Source organism: Podarcis pityusensis (genome assembly GCF_964106645.2).
Source record: "Podarcis pityusensis genome assembly, chromosome: 11".
In the NCBI taxonomy this organism is placed as follows: domain Eukaryota; kingdom Metazoa; phylum Chordata; class Lepidosauria; order Squamata; family Lacertidae; genus Podarcis; species Podarcis pityusensis.
Genome location: NC_138036.1, coordinates 60577523 through 60598831, shown reverse-complemented (window position 1 = coordinate 60598831; position 21309 = coordinate 60577523). Strand labels below are relative to the sequence as shown.

The 21309-nt window shown below is 45.5% G+C and overlaps 2 protein-coding genes across 2 annotated transcripts in view; one reads left to right on the top strand and one right to left on the bottom strand.

Moving 5' to 3' along the window:
• The window catches only part of CARNMT1 (carnosine N-methyltransferase 1), a 30785-nt gene extending 23681 nt beyond the window's left edge, over positions 1-7104 (bottom strand). The window contains exons 1-6 of the mRNA XM_080972128.1: positions 7009-7104; positions 4008-4050; positions 2727-2817; positions 2106-2154; positions 241-400; positions 91-162 (exon numbers count right to left, since the gene is read on the bottom strand). Coding sequence (XP_080828254.1) covers positions 91-162; positions 241-400; positions 2106-2154; positions 2727-2817; positions 4008-4050; positions 7009-7078 — 485 coding nt within the window. The 5' untranslated portion in view covers positions 7079-7104. The remainder of the gene's footprint in view (positions 1-90; positions 163-240; positions 401-2105; positions 2155-2726; positions 2818-4007; positions 4051-7008) is intronic.
• A 217-nt stretch (positions 7105-7321) lies between these two features.
• OSTF1 (osteoclast stimulating factor 1) overlaps positions 7322-21309 on the top strand; it is a 31027-nt gene continuing 17039 nt past the window's right edge. The window contains exon 1 of the mRNA XM_080973233.1: positions 7322-7517. Coding sequence (XP_080829359.1) covers positions 7484-7517 — 34 coding nt within the window. The 5' untranslated portion in view covers positions 7322-7483. The remainder of the gene's footprint in view (positions 7518-21309) is intronic.

The window sequence follows — 21309 nt, the reverse complement described above, 5'->3', positions numbered from 1 at the left end:
TATTAGATTGCAGCATGTAGGTGTGGGAACATGCAGCTATGAACAAAGAGTACAGTATAATATTGGGCAAAGATTTTCAGAATACAGTACCTTCTTCTCTTCTTGCATTCTTCATAAGGAATTGTTATGAAATATTTTTTATTCCATATATCACTGAGAGGCCTGCAGTAATAAAAAAGCAAGTAAGATGTGCTTATTCAGTATGCATTATTTTTACTTTAACATGCTAAGCTTGCTTACTTGTAGTTATACAGAAGGAAGCCCTCAACAATCAAGACATGAGTGTCTTTTACTCCCTTTTGATTATCATGCAGTGGCCTTGTCAATGCAGAGTCTTGTAGGTTTGTCATCCAAGAGCGTATGTCTGCCACCATTTTTTCCATATGCAGGGCATCAAGTACTAGAAGAGACAATGTTATCTTAAAATTAAAGGCAACAATTACAGTCTGCAAAATAAAATGCTAGAGGTATATAATGAAAAGAAAGGGAAAACATTCCATTACAATGTAGCTGTTTTCATTATCATTGGGAGTCAGTATTGGCAGTGGTCACATAAACTAAAATTTGAGCATTTTATGGTTATTAATCAAGAATGGTAATAGTTGGAGAGAGAAACCAGGGCTGTGCCAATGAGAAGTGCTTGGAGTATAGAGGAACAGCAAAGAGATCAAATGATTGTGCTCCAGTTCCTAAATCTGTGAAGTTTTCTCAAAACACGCATGGTTGTTTTGAAAGGAAGATTCAAAATGGAGTGACTGAGCAAAGAACAGAGGAGGAAAAGAGGGCAGATAAATAGCTTCCATTCAATACCACGAGAGCACAATGTTTTTGGTTTGTTATAGGTGGACTGTACTTTTAAGAATTTGTATAATGAATTATAGATTTGGAGTGGAATATCAGCACCTCTTTTCAGCAAGAAAGGTTAGCTGCTAGGAACATGGTCCACACACAAACACACAGGATGTCCGGTTACAATTAATTCTGCAATAGCTGGGTGGAGGAAGTTAGCCAACAAGCTTCAGTTTGAACTTTTTTATGCACTAGATGTCACTGTTTGGTTTAAACTTAACTTGAAATACAAAGGGGGGAAGGTTTCCTGCAATGCCTGAACAAGAAAATGCATTATATTATTATCACATCTGACTGAACTCCAAAGTTCACTTATTATTTTGCCCAGATAGCACTGATCATATGGAAATAGTTCTGCAGTTTAAACTGTTCCTGAGCCAGATGCCTGCTCAGTTTTAGCTGAGTTCACTATTACTGATTTCTGGAGATGCTTTGCATGTATTTATGACTAGTTCCGCAAAACTGCTACTTGAAGAAATCCCCAAACTTAATATTTTTTAAACTTCAAATGGAGCTGAGAATCCAGTTAGGCAATCAAGCCTTTGCAGTTGAATTAGGAGGCACTGAGAGACGGCAACAACATATTTTCACCCAAAACTGATACATCAAAAAGATACCTTATGCATCTATTCTGCCTATCCCCTTTTACTGTCTCTTATTAAGTAGAATTTTCCTGCTAGTACCAAATTGCTTGATTTTGAAAGTGAAAGCCCTTTCATTCAGATGTCACACTCCTGCAGAATCCCAGGATTTTGCCAAGATGCTGCGAAGCACTTCCTAGTTATTAGAATTCACGAACATAAAACCTTCCATCTATTACTGTCAGCAATGACTCCTCGCGGCTGTCCATTTATTGACATACTACAAGCTTAAAAAAAAGTCAACCCACTGGAATCAACATCTGGGCTGGATAAATGGTATTTTTGGCTTCTGCATAGCAGCTTGCTTCATATATAGTTGGGGGGATCACAAATCCATTTTTAGAATTACTTGATTTAACACTTCGCTGCATAGTTGTTCAACCACTGGAACTCTTTCCTGCTTATCCAGTTCCCATTTTCGTGTGGGTGGGTTGAAGGCATCAAGCATGCCAATTTTGCAATTTTAAGAAGAAATATCTAGTCAAAAATAAAAATACAAAAATATTTGTAGAGACAAATGTTTGCTGGAAATGGAGTGGTTCTTTGAATATTACAATTTTGCTTACTTTGATGCTTTCAAAACTCAGACTTTAAAAAAGTATTGAGTCTACTAACCATCATACTGCAAAAATCCATGGTCATCTACAGCCACTTCAGATTCTGGCTAGAAAAACCAACAACAATATTGTTAACATTGTTGAGGCAACTTGAAGGGGGAAAGGAAATTTAGACTTCTTATCATACATAGCTGTACTGGAGTCAGCAATTTTAGAGGTAGATGGCAACAACACAATTGAAATTGGGCCACTGCATAGGAAGGCAAATAATGTGAGAGGCAGCAGCACCCAGAACTGTTCAGAATTTTAAATGAACACAGTAAGACATTTCAAGTCAGAACAAACAGTAAACTTCCTGATAATACTATACCAAGTAACTCCAAATCCTGTAAGTTTCGAAAACGTGCATGCATGCACATTCCTGTTATTAAAAAGTAGAGTATTATTTAAATCCATCTAAAATCAGCATGGACCAGGATGATAAAGATCAAAAACTGAAGTGATAAAAATACAAATACAAGATGGCAAGTTGAAAATACAGGATGCTGTTCAGAATACACAAGAATCCCATAGCTCATCCCATAACATTATTTTACTTGATAATTTGGAAGCACACTGTATTCTGCTTCTAACCTGGAGATGTTCTACTTTAACTCATAAAGTCCCTTTAATTGTTTACCTTAAAATAGTCATCTTGAGAGAGTATAGTACAGTTTGGAAGCTGTTTCTTAAGCCTTTTTGCCAGAGTTGTTTTCCCTCCATTTGTTATACTGAATTGGAGATAGGAAGAAAAGAATGGCAGAACTGTAGCAGATTACAGAGTAGCAGACTATACAGTACATAATAACATCATTTTGATAATCCAGTATCTACATTGTAACTTACAAATGCATTTACCTAGTTATTTTAATGTTTTCAGATAGCATATGCTAAAATGGCCAAAGGCACATATATCATCATCTCAGACAACTTTTTTTGTTACCTTTTGCATGATAAATGCACAATGGCTACTCAGTTGTTGCAGGGAATCGTAGTATCTTCCCGCAAAAAATCCTATTTGCAAGGAGTCATTTCCCCAGAACTCAAAAGTCTTTTGAAACTAGAAAAAAGAATCAGTTACCTCCCTCCCACCCACCTCAGTTACTATACCTTTTGCAAACTTTCAAGTATTTTCAACTGCATGAGTGTCATAGGCTAATTTTAGCTATTGTATTGTATTGTATTGTATTGTATTGTATTGTATTGTATTGCATAGAAGAGACAGGAACGAGAAGTGCCAGGTGGCAATCCCCCCCGCCCCGCCATCAAGGTTAGCACCAGCAAAACTGTAATATAAGTGGTGTCCAACTTTTTTCAAAGAGGGCCAGATTTGATGAAGTGAAGGGCCGTGAGGGCCAACCAAAGTTGTTAACCTTTTTGTAGGATTGAAGTTGTTGAGGTTAGGATTTTACCCCAGCAAGTAAACTGCCACAGGGGCCGGATTAAACTGACCGGTGGGCCAGTTTAGGCCCCCAGAACAGACTTTGGCCATGCCTGCAGTAATACAATTATGTTTTTTCCACCGTCCTGAAAAGTGATCAGAAAGCAGTAATAGCACGCAAAAAGCAAATTATTCCACTCAGCTATTGGGTAGATCTAAACACCTAAAGCAATAATGGGACCCTCCAAATGTTTGAGGGTAGCTTCTATCTGCCCCAGCCAGCATGGCCAATGGCCAGGGGTGGTGGGAGTTGTACTCAAGCATCATAGCTCAGTTAGCAGAGCATGAGACTCTTACTGTAATCTCGTTGGACAAAAAGATTCCTGCACTGCAAGGAGTTGGACTAGATGACCCTTGTGATCTCTTTCAACTCTACAATTCTATGATTCCATGATCAGGAGGGTCCCAGGTTCTCCATCCCTGATCTAAAGCAAAACTGGATTTTAACCAACTACCCATCCACACTACCCATTCACTTACCCTCCAAGTCCAATGACCAACATTTTCACAGTTCTTTCACAACCTAAAAATCAAATTGATAAAGAATCCTTGTAGTAGGAGTGAATAACATATTGTCCATGAACTACTATGTTCAGCCCATGGAATTTTTGACTAAATGTCTCAGGTAAGCTTCTAGCCAGTTGTGAGGAAGGTGGCTAAAAATTGCTTGTCATCAAAACCAAATTATAATGAAATCAAAATCCATTGGGTTTGAGTCTCAGTGCAATCTTACACATGCCTACTAAGAGGAAGTAAAGTTCAACAGGCCTTTCTTCCAAATTAGCAGCTTTTTTCCAAATTTTCTCTCATGTTTGGAGGTGGATGTACATCATTTGATGACTTGCAAAGGAAAGGAAGAACTGGCTCTCCTGAGTTTACATTGGACACTATGGAAATTGGCAACTAACCTGTGACACATGAGGGTCATCACTGGATTCAGCTCTCCAAATGACTGAGAAATACAAATACTGTAGTAGGAAAGGGAAAGACGTCAAACCTCACTGTGCACAACATGCTCACCCATGAACATCAAAACACCAAGCAATGTTGTATGAAGTACGGAAAGATGGAACTTGGCACCATATTTCCCTTAATTATGTACACTGTCAAGTAGGAACACCTAAGTGTCAACGTTAACTGTATCCTTAGGGAATCTCTCAGTGTGGCATTCCAATGAAAGCCAAGCATGCTGTGACAAGCCTCTTTGATGATTTTGCCACCAATTTATTTTGAGAATGCAGTGCCTTATGTCAAGCTAAAATCTAGTGACAAAGAAATGGGTACAAATATTCAGAAATGGGTACTAGTAGACTGATCTCCTGTATTTTTTTAATAGCAGGGTTGCTGTTTTTGGACTGTGGAATAAAATATTTCTGGCAGGGAAATTAAGATGGCAAAACTGCCAGAGATCTACTGGATCCTAATCCTGTTCTTCCCCACATATCTTGCTGTTGTATTGCTCCCATTAACCATGCATTTCTGGGAGGTCATAGCAGCATCAAGACTCATAATAAATGAACTTCTTATTGCATCAAGATTTGTCTGCTAAACTTCAAAGCTATATATTTTATTTCCACCACATGTGAACCACAAGTATCAAGCCTGCTGTCTTACAAGGTTCTAGTAATATTTGGACAGACTGAGCTATAGAAATTCCATTGCAGTTCATGCATCTGTGAACAAATATTTTTCAATACTGTGATTAATCATAAACAGTATAAAATCTGTATTACATGATCCTCCCCATCAGCAATCCTAGGATTTCTAATGCTCAACACTGTAGATTGCCCAAATATGTATACAGTCGTAACTCGGAAGTCTAACGGAATCTGTTCCATTCGACTTCCAAAACACTCAGAAACCAAGGCGCGGCTTCTGATTGGCTGTAGGAAGCTCCTGCAGCCAATCAGAAGCTGCGTCGGACATTCGGGTTCCAAAGAACGTTTGCAAACCAGAACACTCACTTCTGGGTTTGCTGCGTTCAGGAGCCAAAACATTCAACTCGAAAAGCGTTCAGGATCCAAGGTACGACTGTAATGCAAAAAGCTGAATAAGCCCAATGGCACCATGTTTAGGTGAATATATGTAAAATATGGCACACATAGACAAACAGTGCTTGAAATGCTATAGCCAGAAACAATACTAAGCAATACTGTATATGTGGCCACATGATGAATTTAATTAAAGTTAACACTTCAGGGCTCACTGGTGAGAAAGTTAGGATGGGTTCAGAGCTATTACTAAAAATATGGGCAAAGATTAATGCTGCTGGATTGTTTGTTCTTAATCTCTCACCCATTCGGAAACAGCTGCTGTCAAAGCATTTGCCAACTATCCAAAGATGAAGGGCTTTGAACTCTGTTGTATGGACAGTGACGCAAGTTAAGATTTCAGGTCAGCAGTGCATGGGTCCAAAACAAAGACAAATATACATCAAAGGGGAATGCTACATAGGAAAGAAGAGTTTCTGTGAGTTGTATTCTACCCAATTGTCAGTGGCACACAGTTTGGTTCTGCTCTGACCCAGAAGTATTCTCAAACCATTACCACCAATTTCTGTAAGAGTAAGATTGCAGCCAATAGTTCCCAACTGCAGTATTATGATGATGATGATGATGATGATGATGATTGGTATTTATATCCCACCTTTTTTCTCCAAAGAACGCAACTTGGGCACATGGGTTTCCCCTCATTTAATAACCCCTACAACCCTGTGAGGTAGGTTGAGCTAAGAGGCAGTGACTGGCCCAAAGTCACTCAGTGAGCTTCATGACCAGGTGGGGATTTGAACCCCGGCCTCCAAGATCCTAGTCCAGCACTCTAACCACACTGGCTCTTTATGACCACAACATGCTATGTTTAAAAGTGATCCCAACACAATTACAGTTTTCACTTCTAGGGCATCTTGGCAGCCCAGTCCTAGTCCCTCCAAATGCAATACAGTTTGTTTTCTAGCAAGCACCTTGAGATTAGTAGCCCTGAACACCTTTTACCCGAGCAGGTGAGCCGGGCATGCCAGGCAATGTGACTTTACACTTACAAGAAAGTGCAGACACTGGTTTAAGTGGGACTAAGGGAGCCTATCAGCAGCAGCCAACATGTTCCAAACATTTCCCAAGCATTTTTTCTCAGAAGCTTTGAGACTCCAATTGTCAATAAAATCCTTGAAGCCCTGAATTGGCATTGAGGTACTTTTTGGAAAGATTAAGGATGATGCGCGGCATCTGATGGCAGAGATGCACGCAGCACTTCTGGCTATTTCTCCTCACCCCCCCCCCCGCTCTTGCCCCCCAACCGAGCCTGCTGCCTCCGGTGCAGCGGCGGAGGCGATCCCCCCCCCCCGGTCAGTCGGCTTCTGCCCGGGCAGCCGAGAGGGGCGCCGCCTCCTCCTTGCCCCGGAGCCCCGGGCACGAGAAGCCTCTGGGGGCATCAAGCGGGCGGGGGCGCGCGCGGCCCCACAAAGCCCCCCGTCCGCCCCTACCTTCGCCCTCGCGGCCGGACGCGCCGAGCAGCGCCCCGAGGAAGGGGAGCCCTTCAGGAACCAGGCGCATGCCCCGCCCCCTCCAAGGAAAGGGGCCTGACGATTGGTCAAGGCTCGCAGTCCGGCCCCCTGGTTCCAGCGATTGGCTCCTTTCCGCGGTCCCCGCCCCTTCACGCGGCCCGCCTGGCGGGGGCCATTTGCGCGGGGCGAGCTGGCGCCTTGCTCCTCCCTCCTCTCCGCGCCTGCAGTGCTGGACTTGGGCCGCTAGAGGGAGCGGCGCCCGGCGCCCCTTTTCTGCCTGCGCCGCCGCCAGTCCCACTTCCTCCTCCCGGTGGCAGGAGCAGCTTCGCTCGGCCGGGGCTTTTCGGCGAGCCGCCCTCCCTCTCTCTCTCTCTCTGTCTCCGGGAAGCGACGCCGCCCAGAGCCACGCGCAGCCCCTCGCCCGCCGCCTGGCTGCGCCTCCCCTCGCGCAGCGATGTCCAAGCCGCCCCCGAAGCCGGCCAAGCCAGGTAAGGGAGGCGCCGGGAAGGGGCGGCCGGGAAGGGGCCAGAGGGGCGCCCTGACACGTGGACCCCGCCCGCCCCCGCCCCTGCCTTGCCATCCAGGCGGCCTTTCCGTCCAGCCCCGGGCCGAAGGGCGCGCTCGGAGCCGCCCGCCCGCCCGGCGTGCCGTGCCCTGGCGATGCGCGGGCGGAGGGTCGCTCTCCTTGGAGCGGCGGGCCGCCCCCTGCGCCCGGGGCGGGGCTCGAGAGAAGCTGTCACTGTCAAAAAGAAGAAGGGGCCCGAGCGCTCGCTGCCGCCTCGGCCGGGCCGGGGCAGGAAGGGCGTCGAGGTTGCGATGCTCCCCGAGCGGGGGCGGGGGGGGGGGCCTCGACCGTGTGGGATCCTCCGCTGCTGCCGCTGGAGCTTTGCTGCATTGATGCAGCTTGGCAAGCAGCTGGCAGCCAGGATGAGCCCAGGAGCCCCGCCCGCCCCGTCAGTGGCCCAGCCAGGCAGGGCAGAAGCTTCGAAGCTGGAGGAGCTGCTGCCTCGCTCGCCTCCCTGAGCTTGCAGGCCAGGAGAGAGGTCCCATCGTGGGTAGGAGCGTAGGGAGATGCCTTCTATCAAGCCAGGCCCGGGGGTCAGCCGGTGGACTGGCAGGGGCTGGCCAGGGTTCCAGGCAGAGGCCTCTCACAGCCCCCTGGAGGCACCAAGACTCAACCCTGGACTTTCTGCTCCACCACAGTAGCCATTATCATAGAATCACCAAATGGTAGAGTTGGAAGGAACCGTGAGGGTCATCTAGTCCAACCCCCTGAAATGCAGGAATCTCTTGCCCAATGTGGGGCTCAAACCCGCAACCCTGAGATCAAGAGTCTCGTGCTCTACCAGCCCAATCCACTATCTGGCATCTGGGGAAGAGCGAAGGAGGCCCGCCTGTTTCACAGAATTTGTCTTCACTACTTGCAAAATAAAATTCATCTATCAGAAGTAGAAATAAATCTGAAAAGTTATAAGGTGTGCCTTTGTGCTTTGCAAATATGTTGATTCTTCTCACACTCTCTTTTGAACAGACAAGGACCTGTTTTCTCTATTTCAAATATGGTATAGCGTTCCCCATTTATCAGGGTTTGTTCCAATGGCCTCAACGGAATCATGCTGGAGAGTGAATTGGTTTAGAATGGTTCCTCGCTATAGGACAGGCTGGTAGATGAAACATTTGCCCCATGGGCTGAGATCCTGATAAAGGATGCTCAGCAGTCAGCTGCTAGGCTCTCTGCCACATGCCTTTGGCCTTCCAGAGATTGTTGGGACTCCTATCAGCCCAAGCCAACATGGCCAGGGGTGATGGGAATTGTAGTCTAACAGGCCTGCCTTAGTTACTCATCAGGTGCCTTAGCCACCAAGAGTTGTATGCATGTTGCAGTTGCCCAGGAACTGCAGGATTTATTTATTTTAAAACAGCAGCAGCAGCAACAATATTTACATGCTGCTTAGAAGAACAAAAATTCTCTTAAGTGGTTTACAAGTCCATCTAAAATATTCATTTAAAATATCCCTTAAAAATAAAATAAAAACAAGGTACTTAAAATTGGTAATCGTAAAACACATAAACTAACTAAAACAACAGACCTGATTAGGCTGGCTGGAAACAAAACTTTTGCTGGTATCAGTCAGGCACCAGAGACAATAGAGTGAAGGTGCATGCTTAATAATTTTAGAGCTGCTACACTAAAATAACAGTTTATTGAAAGTACAGAAAGAATATTTTGTGGCTCTTGTTAAAGTTCCAGTGCCACAGATCACAGCATTCAAGTGAGCACATTTGGGGTGAGGTGAGCCTTCAAGTAAACTAGGTGTGTTCAAAGATATTTGGGGCACCTCTTGGATTAAATTGATGTTTTTTAAATATGGATTTTCTCTGCAAGCTGTATTCTTTTTTATTAATCACTGAGATTAAACTGAGTGCCAAGGATGCAAATGGTACTGACTCCCTGATTCTTTAATCTCAGTTTAATATCATATAAGATTAAATATATTAATATAAGATATTAGCGTTCGTGAAGATATTCCATTGGGTGGGCATTGAGGGCTTTGGTGGTAGAGGGGCAAATGGCACAGATTCAAGAGCATTCGACGCCCTGTTTCTGTAGTTGTGTGTGAGAAGACTACACAACCTAAAAACTTCAGTTCCAAGGCAATGAATTAGATTAAAGTGACTTAAGTGCAAGAGGGCTAGTGCATTGACTTCAGTAGTTTATGGCTCATTCTGTCTATTAGCTACTGATTGAAGCTCTTATTACAGTTTATTGGACATGTTTCAGGGATTACATACCTTCTTGGAGGATGTATAATAACTTTAAGGTTTACCAAAGGCCCTTAGCAAAGCCTTTGAACGTGGTAACTGTGGCAAATCTGTTGCAACCAGCTATTGTTTCAGTTTCCTAGTGGAAAAGATACAAAATCAGGAAGAGATGTAGTTTCTAACCCGCTGTCAATAAAAAGCTTTTAATCTCCCCTCAAGTCCAGAGCCATTATTTGAGGGACAATAATGTGCCCTGGGAAGCTGTTTTTTTGCGACAAGCACATTTGTCCTATTTACAGCTATTACTGGCAATTTCCATTTTGGCAAGGTTTAAAATTAGCCAGGGGCCAGGTGTGTTTTGCACTGGACTGTCTGTCACTTGCGACCAAGTGAAAATTCCTAGTTGCCAGGATGATGCCTGACAGTTCCACCATCACCAGTAGGAAAAAGAGGTAGGAATAGGCCCATATATATGTGGACTCTCCCTGGATAAATGACTTTTCTTTTTTAAGTTCTCAAAGTTCTTAACCTAGTTCAAAATTGTCATCTGAACTAGCCAGCTGTTTAACTGGTAATCACAGTCAGTCCATCATCTGATAAGACTTTAGAGCTGTCTTGCCCCAAAATGGCAACTAGACATTCTGTTTTGGCAACTGTAACCTTGGTTTAAGGAGCCATTTGGTGCCTAGCTTATACAGTGGTACCTCGGGTTAAGTACTTAATTCGTTCTGGAGGTCCGTTCTTAACCTGAAACTGTTCTTAACCTGAAGCACCACTTTAGCTAATGGGGCCTCCTGCTGCTGCTGCGCCGCCGGAGCACGATTTCTGTTCTCAACCCGAGGTACTATTTCTGGGTTAGCGGAGTCTGTAACCTGAAGCGTATGTAACCCGAGGTACCACTGTATGTATATCTGAGTTTCTAACGCTGCATTTTGGTCTTAAGAGAAGCATAAAATAAGTTTCATTTTCTAGGGCAGCAATCACAGGCAAGCTTATCTGGGAGAAAACACTGTTGGACATAGTGGTAGATTTCCGAGTAAGCACTCACAGGACTACAGTGTACAGAACAAATATGTTGGAAAATTGATAGGTGGATCCTGTGCAAGCTTACTCATAAGTAAACCCTATTGTGTTCAGTGGAGCTCACTCCTAGTAAGTGTGTTCATTTTTGCAGCTTTAGTTTGAATTCTAGGGGAAATTGCAGAACTCCATGAAATATCTATACTTTCCATTCCCAATCTCAATAAAAGCCTGCAGTTACTCATTTTAATTTGAAGTACAAAACTCTATAGCTGAGAAATGAAAGCATTTCTTTCTTTGTGCAGTGGGTATGTTTCTTGCCTTCTTATCTCAGGGCATGTACAACCTCCAGGTTTCACTCTTTGAGAGCTAATTGAATGGCAACTTTATTAGAGCTGCTGGCTACTGAATAAATATTGTGAGGAAACACAAATATTAAAAGCCTCGTTAAAGAGCTGATCCTGCCACATGAACTTATGTTTTGAAGGATTGTAGCAAAAAGACAACTTTTTATAAAATTTAATGCCAGGCCGCAGCCAGTCACTGCTTTTCCCATCCCCTGACAAGCAATAAAGCTGGTTATGGTGGCTTGATTGAAGAGAAAGGGATTTGGAACGCTTAAAGTTGTAACACTCTGGCCACCAAAAGAATAGAACAATTTGCAGAAATTTGTTATTATTCAGGAAGCACGTATGAGGGGAGAAGAAAATTTAATTTGGTAAGCAGAAACACTCTGTGTGTGTGTGAAATAACTGAAATTGCACCCTGGAATTGTCTGAAGAGATACAGCCCTTAATCCAGATTTTAAGCCATTGACTCATAGTTGGACAGTTCTGGAATGTAAGGATTGTCTTTATTTGAACTCCATAATCTAAATTTTGAAAGCAACTGCTCAAAAATATTATATAACTCCAATACAAAACCTGAATAATTTACCTATCAAGAGGACAGAGATGGGTTGAGCAGATAGTGAGCTGCAGCCATTTTATTGCCTGTGCATTAAGAGTTCTCAAAATCAAGGCGGCCGTGGCTCTTTCACCTCTTATATTTTTTGCTCAACAAAGTATCTAATTGTTTTGCACCTAACAACATCCCTCTTTTCCACAGGCCACAGAGAAGCCCTTATGCTTGGCTAACTTATTTGTGTCCTGCATTTTCCACAAATACATTGTGGTCAAAAGGGCCGCAGGGTGGATAATTTAAATACAACAGCCATAATTGTATACATTGTGATATAAGATGAAGAGTGCCTCTGCCTGGACAAGTAGCCTCATTAAAGGATATTATGCTAAAAGCAGAAGCGAGAGAAAAGTGCTCTCCCACACCAAAAATAGTCCCAATGCTGATATTATTTGGCCCTTTGTGAGGGCACCCATGCCTGTATGAGAGTGCTCAGGAAGGAGAGATCTTGCTTGCTGGGGATTAGAAAAGGCATATGAAAGTGAACAAGTCTTGATGGTGAACATGTCTCCCTCTCTCCTTAGATGTGTGTAAAGCTGCAGTTACCTGGGAGTAAGTCCCACTGAACTCAGGAGGACTTACCTCTGGGGCTGTGCACACGCTTTGTCTTATATAAGCACATTCAAAAAAAGTTCTTTCCCTCAAAGACCCCCTCACACAGTTACAATTCTCAGCAACCCTTAATAAGCTAAGTGGTTCAAGCATGTCATATTCTTTATTTCAGTCATTCTCACAGTCTCTATCTGGTAGGCCATTATTATTTTCCCACATTTTAACTGAAGGACTGAAGCTAAGAGGTTTCCATAAGGGGTCAGGGAAGCTTCCTGTGCCCAGGCCTGGGTAGTGTGACTACCTATTCCAGACCTATTCCACTTGCATATCCTGTTGGGCTCAAATGATGTATGGTGTTAATTAAATACATGTCATTTCCCAGTCTTTTAACTCGGGATGGGGAAGAAAATTGGTTCTGTTCACATTTAAATATGAAACTACCTTATTTCCACTTTCCAAAACAATATGAGAGCTGAAATGCAGTGTTTCTGTGAAATTTGCATTTCTCCAAATTTTGCTATGTAGTAACATAACAAAGTAACAAAAGTTTGTATTAGGTGAAGGTGAGCATTAAAACGTTCATATTAGTGGAAGTAGCATACAAAATGTGTTAGGAAAAATGGCTTGTGAAAATGTGTGCATTAGTCAAAATGACAGGTAGGCATGTATATATTTGGGGAAATGCATGTTGAAATGCTAACACATTTTTGTGAGGATTATATATATATATATATATATATATATATATATATATATAAAATCAAAAACTGATGAGGAAATGTAATGAGCTGAATTTAAGATTGGAAAAATGAGAAACCAAAAAGGACAGATAACGCCCATTCCTCTCTGCCAGTTTCCCCCTACAAGCCCCCCCCCCCCCCCCGCATTCTGCTTTTAGCCCTGGGAGGATAAATGTGTGGTTCTCCACAGAGAGATGGTGGGGGAAATGGAAAGCTGGCCAAGAGGAAATGCCAATGAATTTCCAAACCTGGTGGTAAATGCAGAGGGGGTAAATACAGGAGACTGACTACAGGTGCCTATTGAGTTTATAGTCAGACGTCCCCACCCACTGTGACCCGTGTTTCCCAACTCCCCCCTCCCCTGCCAAATATGTCAAATTGGGACCAGAGTGAGGGCTTTGTCAGTGATGGCTCTTGAACTCGCTCCTCTTGTATCCCCACCCCCACATAGTCTGTAGGATGGTCAAAACCTTTTTTGAAATTGTTTTAGTTGCTGTGGTTAAATTATTTATGATGGCATGTGTTTTTAAAAAATCATTTTTTTCCTCTGCTATTCTGTTCTTTGTGACTGCTGTGCTGCGTGTATTGTTGCTGTCAAGCTTTTTTTTTTTTTAAAAAAAAAACTTTCTGATTTAAATTAGGTTGCCTATGGCTCATTGTGGAGAGGCAGGGCTTGAATGTTTTAAATGAAGAAATGTCCTGTGTGGTATGGGCAGGGCCTGCCGAAGACATGTTGGTGCCTGAGGCAAACCACAAAACACCCCTCCCTCCACACCAGAACAGAAGGGGTGGGTGAAGACTTACACAGGAGCGGGGGGGGGGGGGAATAAGATCTGCATCCGGATCTGCTGCCCCTATGAATGCTGCCACCGGAAGCAGTTGCCTCACCTTGCCTCATGGGTGGGCCGGCCTGGGCTTGACCCTTAGAAATTCATTGGCATTCTCTTGCCTGCATGTGAGCAGAAGTGAACATTACTATATTAGTCCAGGCCAGTACCCAAGTCCCTGTAAGGCAGCTAATGTAATGCAACATTGCATTAGTTCTACGTCATTTCCTCAGTGGACACGAGGACTCCACCACAGAACCATTTCCTTGCAGTATAGGGGCAATTTCAGTTCCCTCATCCAATGTTGAAAGCTTTTCCTCCTGAGAAGTTGGGCCCAAACTAAATGTTGCAATAAAAGCAGCTACATATGTTAAAAAATGTGCTCTTTTGTTATGTGCGGGGTAGCTGGGGGTGGAGTACAGAAGCAAATGAGGAGGAAAATAACACTTTAATACAGAAAACATTGACAGAGGGACATAGTTTTCTATGATTATCTGCAAGGCCATACAAAGAAGTTAAAGGGAAATACAAGATAGAAAAGCCTTTGGGTTCAAAAACAATAGTCTGTTTGTTTGAGTTGACTTCAGCCCTCTCAAACAGCTGCAGCGCAGCAATTAAAATAATCTCAGACTGTGATGGGACGATGAGCTGCTTGTGTGTAAAATCCTAGTCCCTCAGAGTTTGGTCAAGTTTGCAAACCTCTGTCTGTAACGGAGCCCCTTAAACATGGCTCCGTCAGTCGCTGGCAGATTCCGACAGTGGTTGCTTTCGGAATCGCTTCCAACATAAAAGCTCCTTAACGGAAACACGTCTTCTGGACTCTCTGCGTGACAGTTTCCGGCGAGGAGTGGGTGTCCCTACAGGAGGTCCTGAAACCTCCCCACTGTTTTCGCTGGAAGTGTCTCTGAGCCATCCCTCCAGCTCCCTTTCCCTCAGCCCAGCTCCTCTCCCCCTACTGGTTCCCTCTTCAGCTGCTGAGTCTCTCCCAACCTGTGTGAGCCCTTTCACTTCCCTTCCTTCCGATGGCAGTTCCCTGACATCCACCTCCCCTCCAGGGCCCCCTTCATCCCCTCTCGCCCCCTCCTCTACGGGCGGTGAGGAGGCAAAACCCCGGAATGAACTTCCTTCATCTTCCGATGTCCCGAACACTTCTCTCCACCTGTTGCGGTTCCTGGTCTCGAAGTACTCCTCCTCCTCAGAGTCCATCTCCCCTTCCCCTTCCGATTCCGAGAATCCTTCCAACTCCTCCTCCTCATCGGTGGTCCCAAAGTATTCCCTCCGGAACCTCTCCACAGGCTGAGGTTTCCTTGGGAACCTTTGATGGAACGTTTCTATCAATACCTCGTCATTGATATCTTCTGCCATTACCCAAGTGTTTTCTGACTCCGGTTCTCCTTCCCACGCTACCAAATACTCCACCTGATCCCCCTTCCATCTGGCGTCGAGGATTTCTGCCACATGGCTGCTGCATTCCCTTTCTTCTATGACCGGTCCCCGAGTGGCCATCCCTTCTCGTCCCCCCTCATACGGTGACAGTAACGACCTGTGAAATACTGGGTGCAGTTTCATGTGGTTGGGTAACCGGAGCCTGAAAGCCACTGGGTTGACCTGTTGAATGACCTCAAAGGGACCCAATCTCCTGGGTCTTAATTTCTTACAACCTCCTTTGAACGGCAACCCTTGGGTTGACAGCCACACCCTATCTCCCACCCTTATGGTTTCACCTTCCCTTCGGTTCTTGTCTGCCTGCCTCTTGTATTCTTCCTTCGCCCTTTCTAAGTTGAGTTGGAGCTGACGATGGATTGCTTCCATTTCTTCTACAAAATGCTCGGCTGCCGGGACACCCCATCTCTCCCCTTCTCCCCCTGGGAAAGCCCTGGGATGACACCCATAATTAGCCAAGAAGGGGCTCATCCCTGTGGACACATTCTCGGCATTGTTGTAGGCAAATTCCGCCAGCGCCAACTTTTCTACCCAGTCATTCTCTCTGTCATTGACATAACACCTCAGGTATTGCTGGAGGACCCCGTTTGCTCTTTCCGCCTGCCCGTTGGTTTCAGGGTGCCGGGCAGTCGAAAAGTTGACCTCCACCTGCAGTAAGCTCATGAGCTTCCTCCAGAACCTGGAAGTAAATTGTTTTCCTCGGTCTGAGACCACCCTCAATGGCACCCCATGCAACCTAAAAATGTGTTCTACAAATAACTTCGCTGTCTCTTCCGCCGTGACTGCATGCGAGCAGGCTACAAAGTGGCACATCTTTGTTAGTAGGTCTACCACCACCATGATGGCTGTTTTCCCCTTGGACTTCGGCAGATCAGTCATAAAATCTATCGACACTGCCTCCCAAGGTCGTTCTGGGGTTGGTAAGGGTTCTAATAGCCCCGCCGGTGCCCGCCTCTCCCCTTTGGCTCGCTGGCATTGCTCACACCCTCTTACATACTCCCGTACATCTTCCCTCACCTTAGGCCACCAAAATTCCCTGGTGACCAACCACATGGTTTTGTGTTGTCCAAAATGCCCCGCCGTGGGGCTGTCGTGCAACTGCTTGAGTACCCTCCCCCTTAAGTCTCCTTCAGGGATATACAGTGCCCCTTTGTAATACAAAGCTCCATTTCTTTCCTCGAAACCCCCTGGTTCCTCTCCATCACCCCTAAGACCTCTGAGCTTATTCTGGGCGTATTCATCATTCTCTGTTTCCTCTACCAGTTCTCTTTGTCCCACCAATGCCGCCCCACACACCCAGCGGTCCTCTGGAATGACATGTCTCTCTTCGGGTGCTCCCTCCCCCTCCAAATATTCAGGTTTGCGTGAGAGAGCGTCCGCCCTAATGTTCTCTGGGCCTGGCACGTAACAAATCTCAAAGTTAAATTTGGAGAACTCCTGGGCCCATCTCACTTGCCGTTGGTTGAGCACTCGTGCCGTCCTCCAATACTCTAGGTTCTTGTGGTCAGTGCACACTTGCACCTTATGTTGTGCGCCAATTAGCAGGTGCCTCCATCTCCGGAACGCCTCATGAATGGCTAGTAGTTCTCGGTCATACACCGTGTAGTTCCTCTCGGATTTGTTCAGCTTTCGCGAAAAAAAGGCACACGGTCTCCACTCTGACTCCTCCTTCCCTGGCTGCAGAAGCACCGCCCCAATAGCTCTGTCTGATGCGTCAGTTTCCACTCTCATCGGTTTTTGTAAATCCACATGCAGGAGTTGTTGTTCCGAGGCGAAGGCCCTTTTTAGTTCCTCAAATGCTCGCTCCGCCTCCTCAGTCCAAACGAACTTCTTCTTACTGCTGAGACAGTCCGTAATGGGCGCCGTCAGGTGGGCAAAGTTTCGGATGAACTTACGATAGAAGTTCCCAAATCCTAGGAACCTCTGCACATCCTTCCTTGTTTTGGGTGTTTTCCATTCCAGCACCGCCTGGACCTTGCCGGGATCCATGGCCAATCCCTTGTCTGACAGGCAATACCCCAGGAATTCCACCTCCTTGGTATGAAACTGACACTTCTCCAGTTTCACCCACAGCTGGTTGGCTTGCAGCCTGCTCAACACTTCTCTGACGTCTCTCACATGCTGCTCCTCATTCTCAGAATACACCAACACGTCGTCTAAGAAGGCCACACAATTCTTGTAAAGCAAAGGCCCCAGGACGTGGTTCATAAACGATTGAAAGCACGCGGAGCCTCCTTGTAGGCCGAAGGGCATAACTAAATATTCAAATGCCCCCAAAGGGGTGAACATGGTGGTTTTCCATTCATCCCCCTTCCTTATTCGTATCAGGTTGTACGCCCCCCTTAGGTCCAGTTTAGTAAAAATCTTTCCCTTCCTGACCCTTGTCAAAATGTCGTCAATCCTGGGCATAGGGAAAGCCACTGGTTCTGACACTGCATTTAAGGCCCTGAAGTCACACACAAGCCTCGGCTTGTTCGTGTTTTTTTTATCCACAAAAAACACTGGGCTGCCCCCCACCGCCCTGGACTCTCTGATGAACCCTCTCTTCAGGTTCTTGTCAATGAACTCTCTTAGCTCCTGCATCTCTCTGTCTGACATGGCGTACAGCTTGCCTACAGGGAGCTGTGCCCCAGGGAGTAAATTGATTTGACAGTCAAAGGGTCTATGCGGGGGTAATTGGTCAGCTTCCCTTTCGCTGAAGACGTCGCGGAGATCTGCGTATTGTCGTGGTACCTTCACGTTCTCCGTTACTTCAGTCCCTGCTAGGGTGGCTTGGGCCCCTGCCAAACCCTTTCCCTCTTTGCAGTGTTCTAAGCAATGTGCTGAACCAAAAGAAACCACTCTCTGATGCCAGCCCACCAGCGGATCATGTAACGCTAGCCAGCTCATCCCCAATATAATGGGAGCTCCTCCCAAGGTGGCCACATTAAACGCTATCAGTTCGGTGTGCCTTGCCACCTTCATTATCATTGGGACGGTCTGCAAGCTGACTTCTCCTCCCAACAGCTCCCTGCCATCGATCGTGGTCACCTGCAGGGGGTTGCTTAAAGGGATCGTCTGTATCTGGTGTTCAGCTGCAAACTCTTTGCTCATGAAATTGCAGGAGCTGCCTGAGTCCAACAGCGCCTTTATCTTTAGAGGGTGTCCGTTTGGCAGCTCTAGCGCCACTTCTATCACTAGGGCGGGTTTAGGAGGTTCTGGCGTGGGCACTTTCACTGCTCTTTGGCCTGGCTGCTGTGCCCCGACGGTGGCAGCCAGGCGTTGGCTTTTACTTGCTTCGGTATTTCTTCCTCTCTTCCCTCCACAGCTCCTACCATCCCTTGCCATTCCTTCCTCTGGGGGCAGACTCTGGCAAAGTGACCTGGCTGTTGGCAGAGATAGCATTTCCGGGCGCCTTTTCCCTCCTTCTTTCCCCCCTCACTGGGCTTTGAAACTGCGCGCGCGCGCGCTGTTCCGATTTCCATCGGCTCTGCCGGCGGGAAAGTTGGCTCTGGAATGTCTGGAATGCGGAACTCCTTCCAACGTTCCCCCTTCCCTTCCCGCCTCTCCAATGCTCTCGCCTCCTGGCGCGCTCCTATGGTCAGCGCTGATTTGGTCAGCTGGTCCATAGACTCCGCCCTGGGCGCCCGGGAAAGTTCGTCTTTCACAGCCGAAGAAAGCCCTTCTTCAAAGAGCATTTGAATGGGTTCCGCCGATAGATCCCACCCCAATTTATGGATCAACATGGTGAAGTCAGTCCAGTACTCACGGACAGATCGGCTCCCCTGTTTGCAAGCCATTAACTGTCTGCGGACCACTCCCTGTTCAATATCGCTGGAAAACATCAGATCCATGGCGCGAAAGAACTTCATCGTGTCCTTTAGGACGTCACTATTCGCTGCCATCAGGGGTCTAACCCAGTCTCTCGCCCCCTTTTCAAGATGCCCAATCACGAAAGCCACTCGTGATTCCTCGTCAGGGAATTCATCAAACTGCAGATTGAGGGCATATTGCATCTCTGTCCGAAAGCCATGATAGTCTTTGGGCTCCCCCCCAAACTTCTGCACCAATCCTGGTACCTTTCTGACGAGCTGGGTGTCTTTCCCCTTTTTGTCTGCATCCTGAGCCCTCCTCTCCTCAAGCCTCGCCGTCTGCAGCGCTAGCTGGACCTCCAACACCCGGTACCTTTCTTCCAGGCTTGGACCCGCTCCAGCTCCTGCTTCTCCGGTTCCGGCTGGGTTGCTCATGATGCCTTCTCCTGCACAAGCTGCTCACGAAGACTGTCGGAATGCTGTGATGGGACGATGAGCTGCTTGTGTGTAAAATCCTAGTCCCTCAGAGTTTGGTCAAGTTTGCAAACCTCTGTCTGTAACGGAGCCCCTTAAACATGGCTCCGTCAGTCGCTGGCAGATTCCGACAGTGGTTGCTTTCGGAATCGCTTCCAACATAAAAGCTCCTTAACGGAAACACGTCTTCTGGACTCTCTGCGTGACAGTTTCCGGCGAGGAGTGGGTGTCCCTACAGGAGGTCCTGAAACCTCCCCACTGTTTTCGCTGGAAGTGTCTCTGAGCCATCCCTCCAGCTCCCTTTCCCTCAGCCCAGCTCCTCTCCCCCTACTGGTTCCCTCTTCAGCTGCTGAGTCTCTCCCAACCTGTGTGAGCCCTTTCACTTCCCTTCCTTCCGATGGCAGTTCCCTGACACAGACCATTTAAAGAGCACCTTTTCCATTAAAAAACAACATTATGGCAAAAATATTCTTAAATGAATACTGGAAGTTACTTCTCTCTTTTTTTGCAATTGCTCTGATCCCATCACCCCTACTAGTTTCTAACAGCCCTTGGCTTTTATAAACTTTGCATATGAGCAATAATTCCCAAGCAAACTATCTTCTGAGTTGGAAAAACGTGGTTTGTTTTTGTCTGCTGCTTGTTCTTGTCTGCTGCATGGTCCTTTAAGGGAGCCATAAAACATAAAAGTCTAAAGGAAAACAGTATTGAGTCTGTTGTGGTTGCTGTTGACATAAGCATAAGAAAACACGGAAATAATTAGAGCTTAATTTCATAGGTTTGGTATGTGCATGAAAGAGGTGAAAATTGCAACATACTTTGCAGATTAGCACGTGATCCTAAACCAATTTATTAGTATTTCAGCAAAGTTTACAGCCAAGTAATGTTTTAGTGTTATGTGCAAACTAGGCCACTCTCAGTTTACCCTTCTCCAATATGGTGATAACAGTACTGATCTGCTTTACAGGATTGTGGTAAGAATTACTGTGAACACTTTTAAGAAGTAAATATACATGCACAGATAGAATAGAATAGAATCATTTGATTGTTAAAAATCCCTTAAAGCGGTTTACAAAAAACTGCTATTATATAAACTGCGATTAATAATTACAGTGGTACCTCGGGTTACATACGCTTTAGGTTACATATGCTTCAGGTTACAGACTCCGCTAACCCAGAAATAGTGCTTCAGGTTAAGAACTTTGCTTCAGGATGAGAACAGAAATCATGCTCCAGTGGCGCGGCGGCAGTGGGAGGCCCCATTAGCTAAAGTGGTGCTTCAGGTTAAGAACAGTTTCAGGTTAAGAAGAGACCTCCGGAACGAATTAAGTACTTAACCTGAGGTACCACTGTAAATTATATTGTTCTGTGCTGTGTGATACCTTGTCCTATTTTCTGTAAAAGAGGGTGTATATTTGATTAGCATATGGACAGTGCAACCCCATGATGCGGTTAAGTGGATAAGAATGAGTTACTTTATGAGTTACTTAAAAACATTGTTATCTTTATTTTTATATTATTAAGCAGTGGTTTTTGTTTCCAATTAATGATATATGCATATATAAAGATAAAAAAAACCCACACCCTTGCATTCATCTGAAAATGAACTTTATTTAAAGGAACAAAATGAATGAAAATGCAAAGATGTTTAAAAAGTATTAATATTCTTTGACATTTGCACAAGATTATCAATTAGCTTGTCATAGTGTA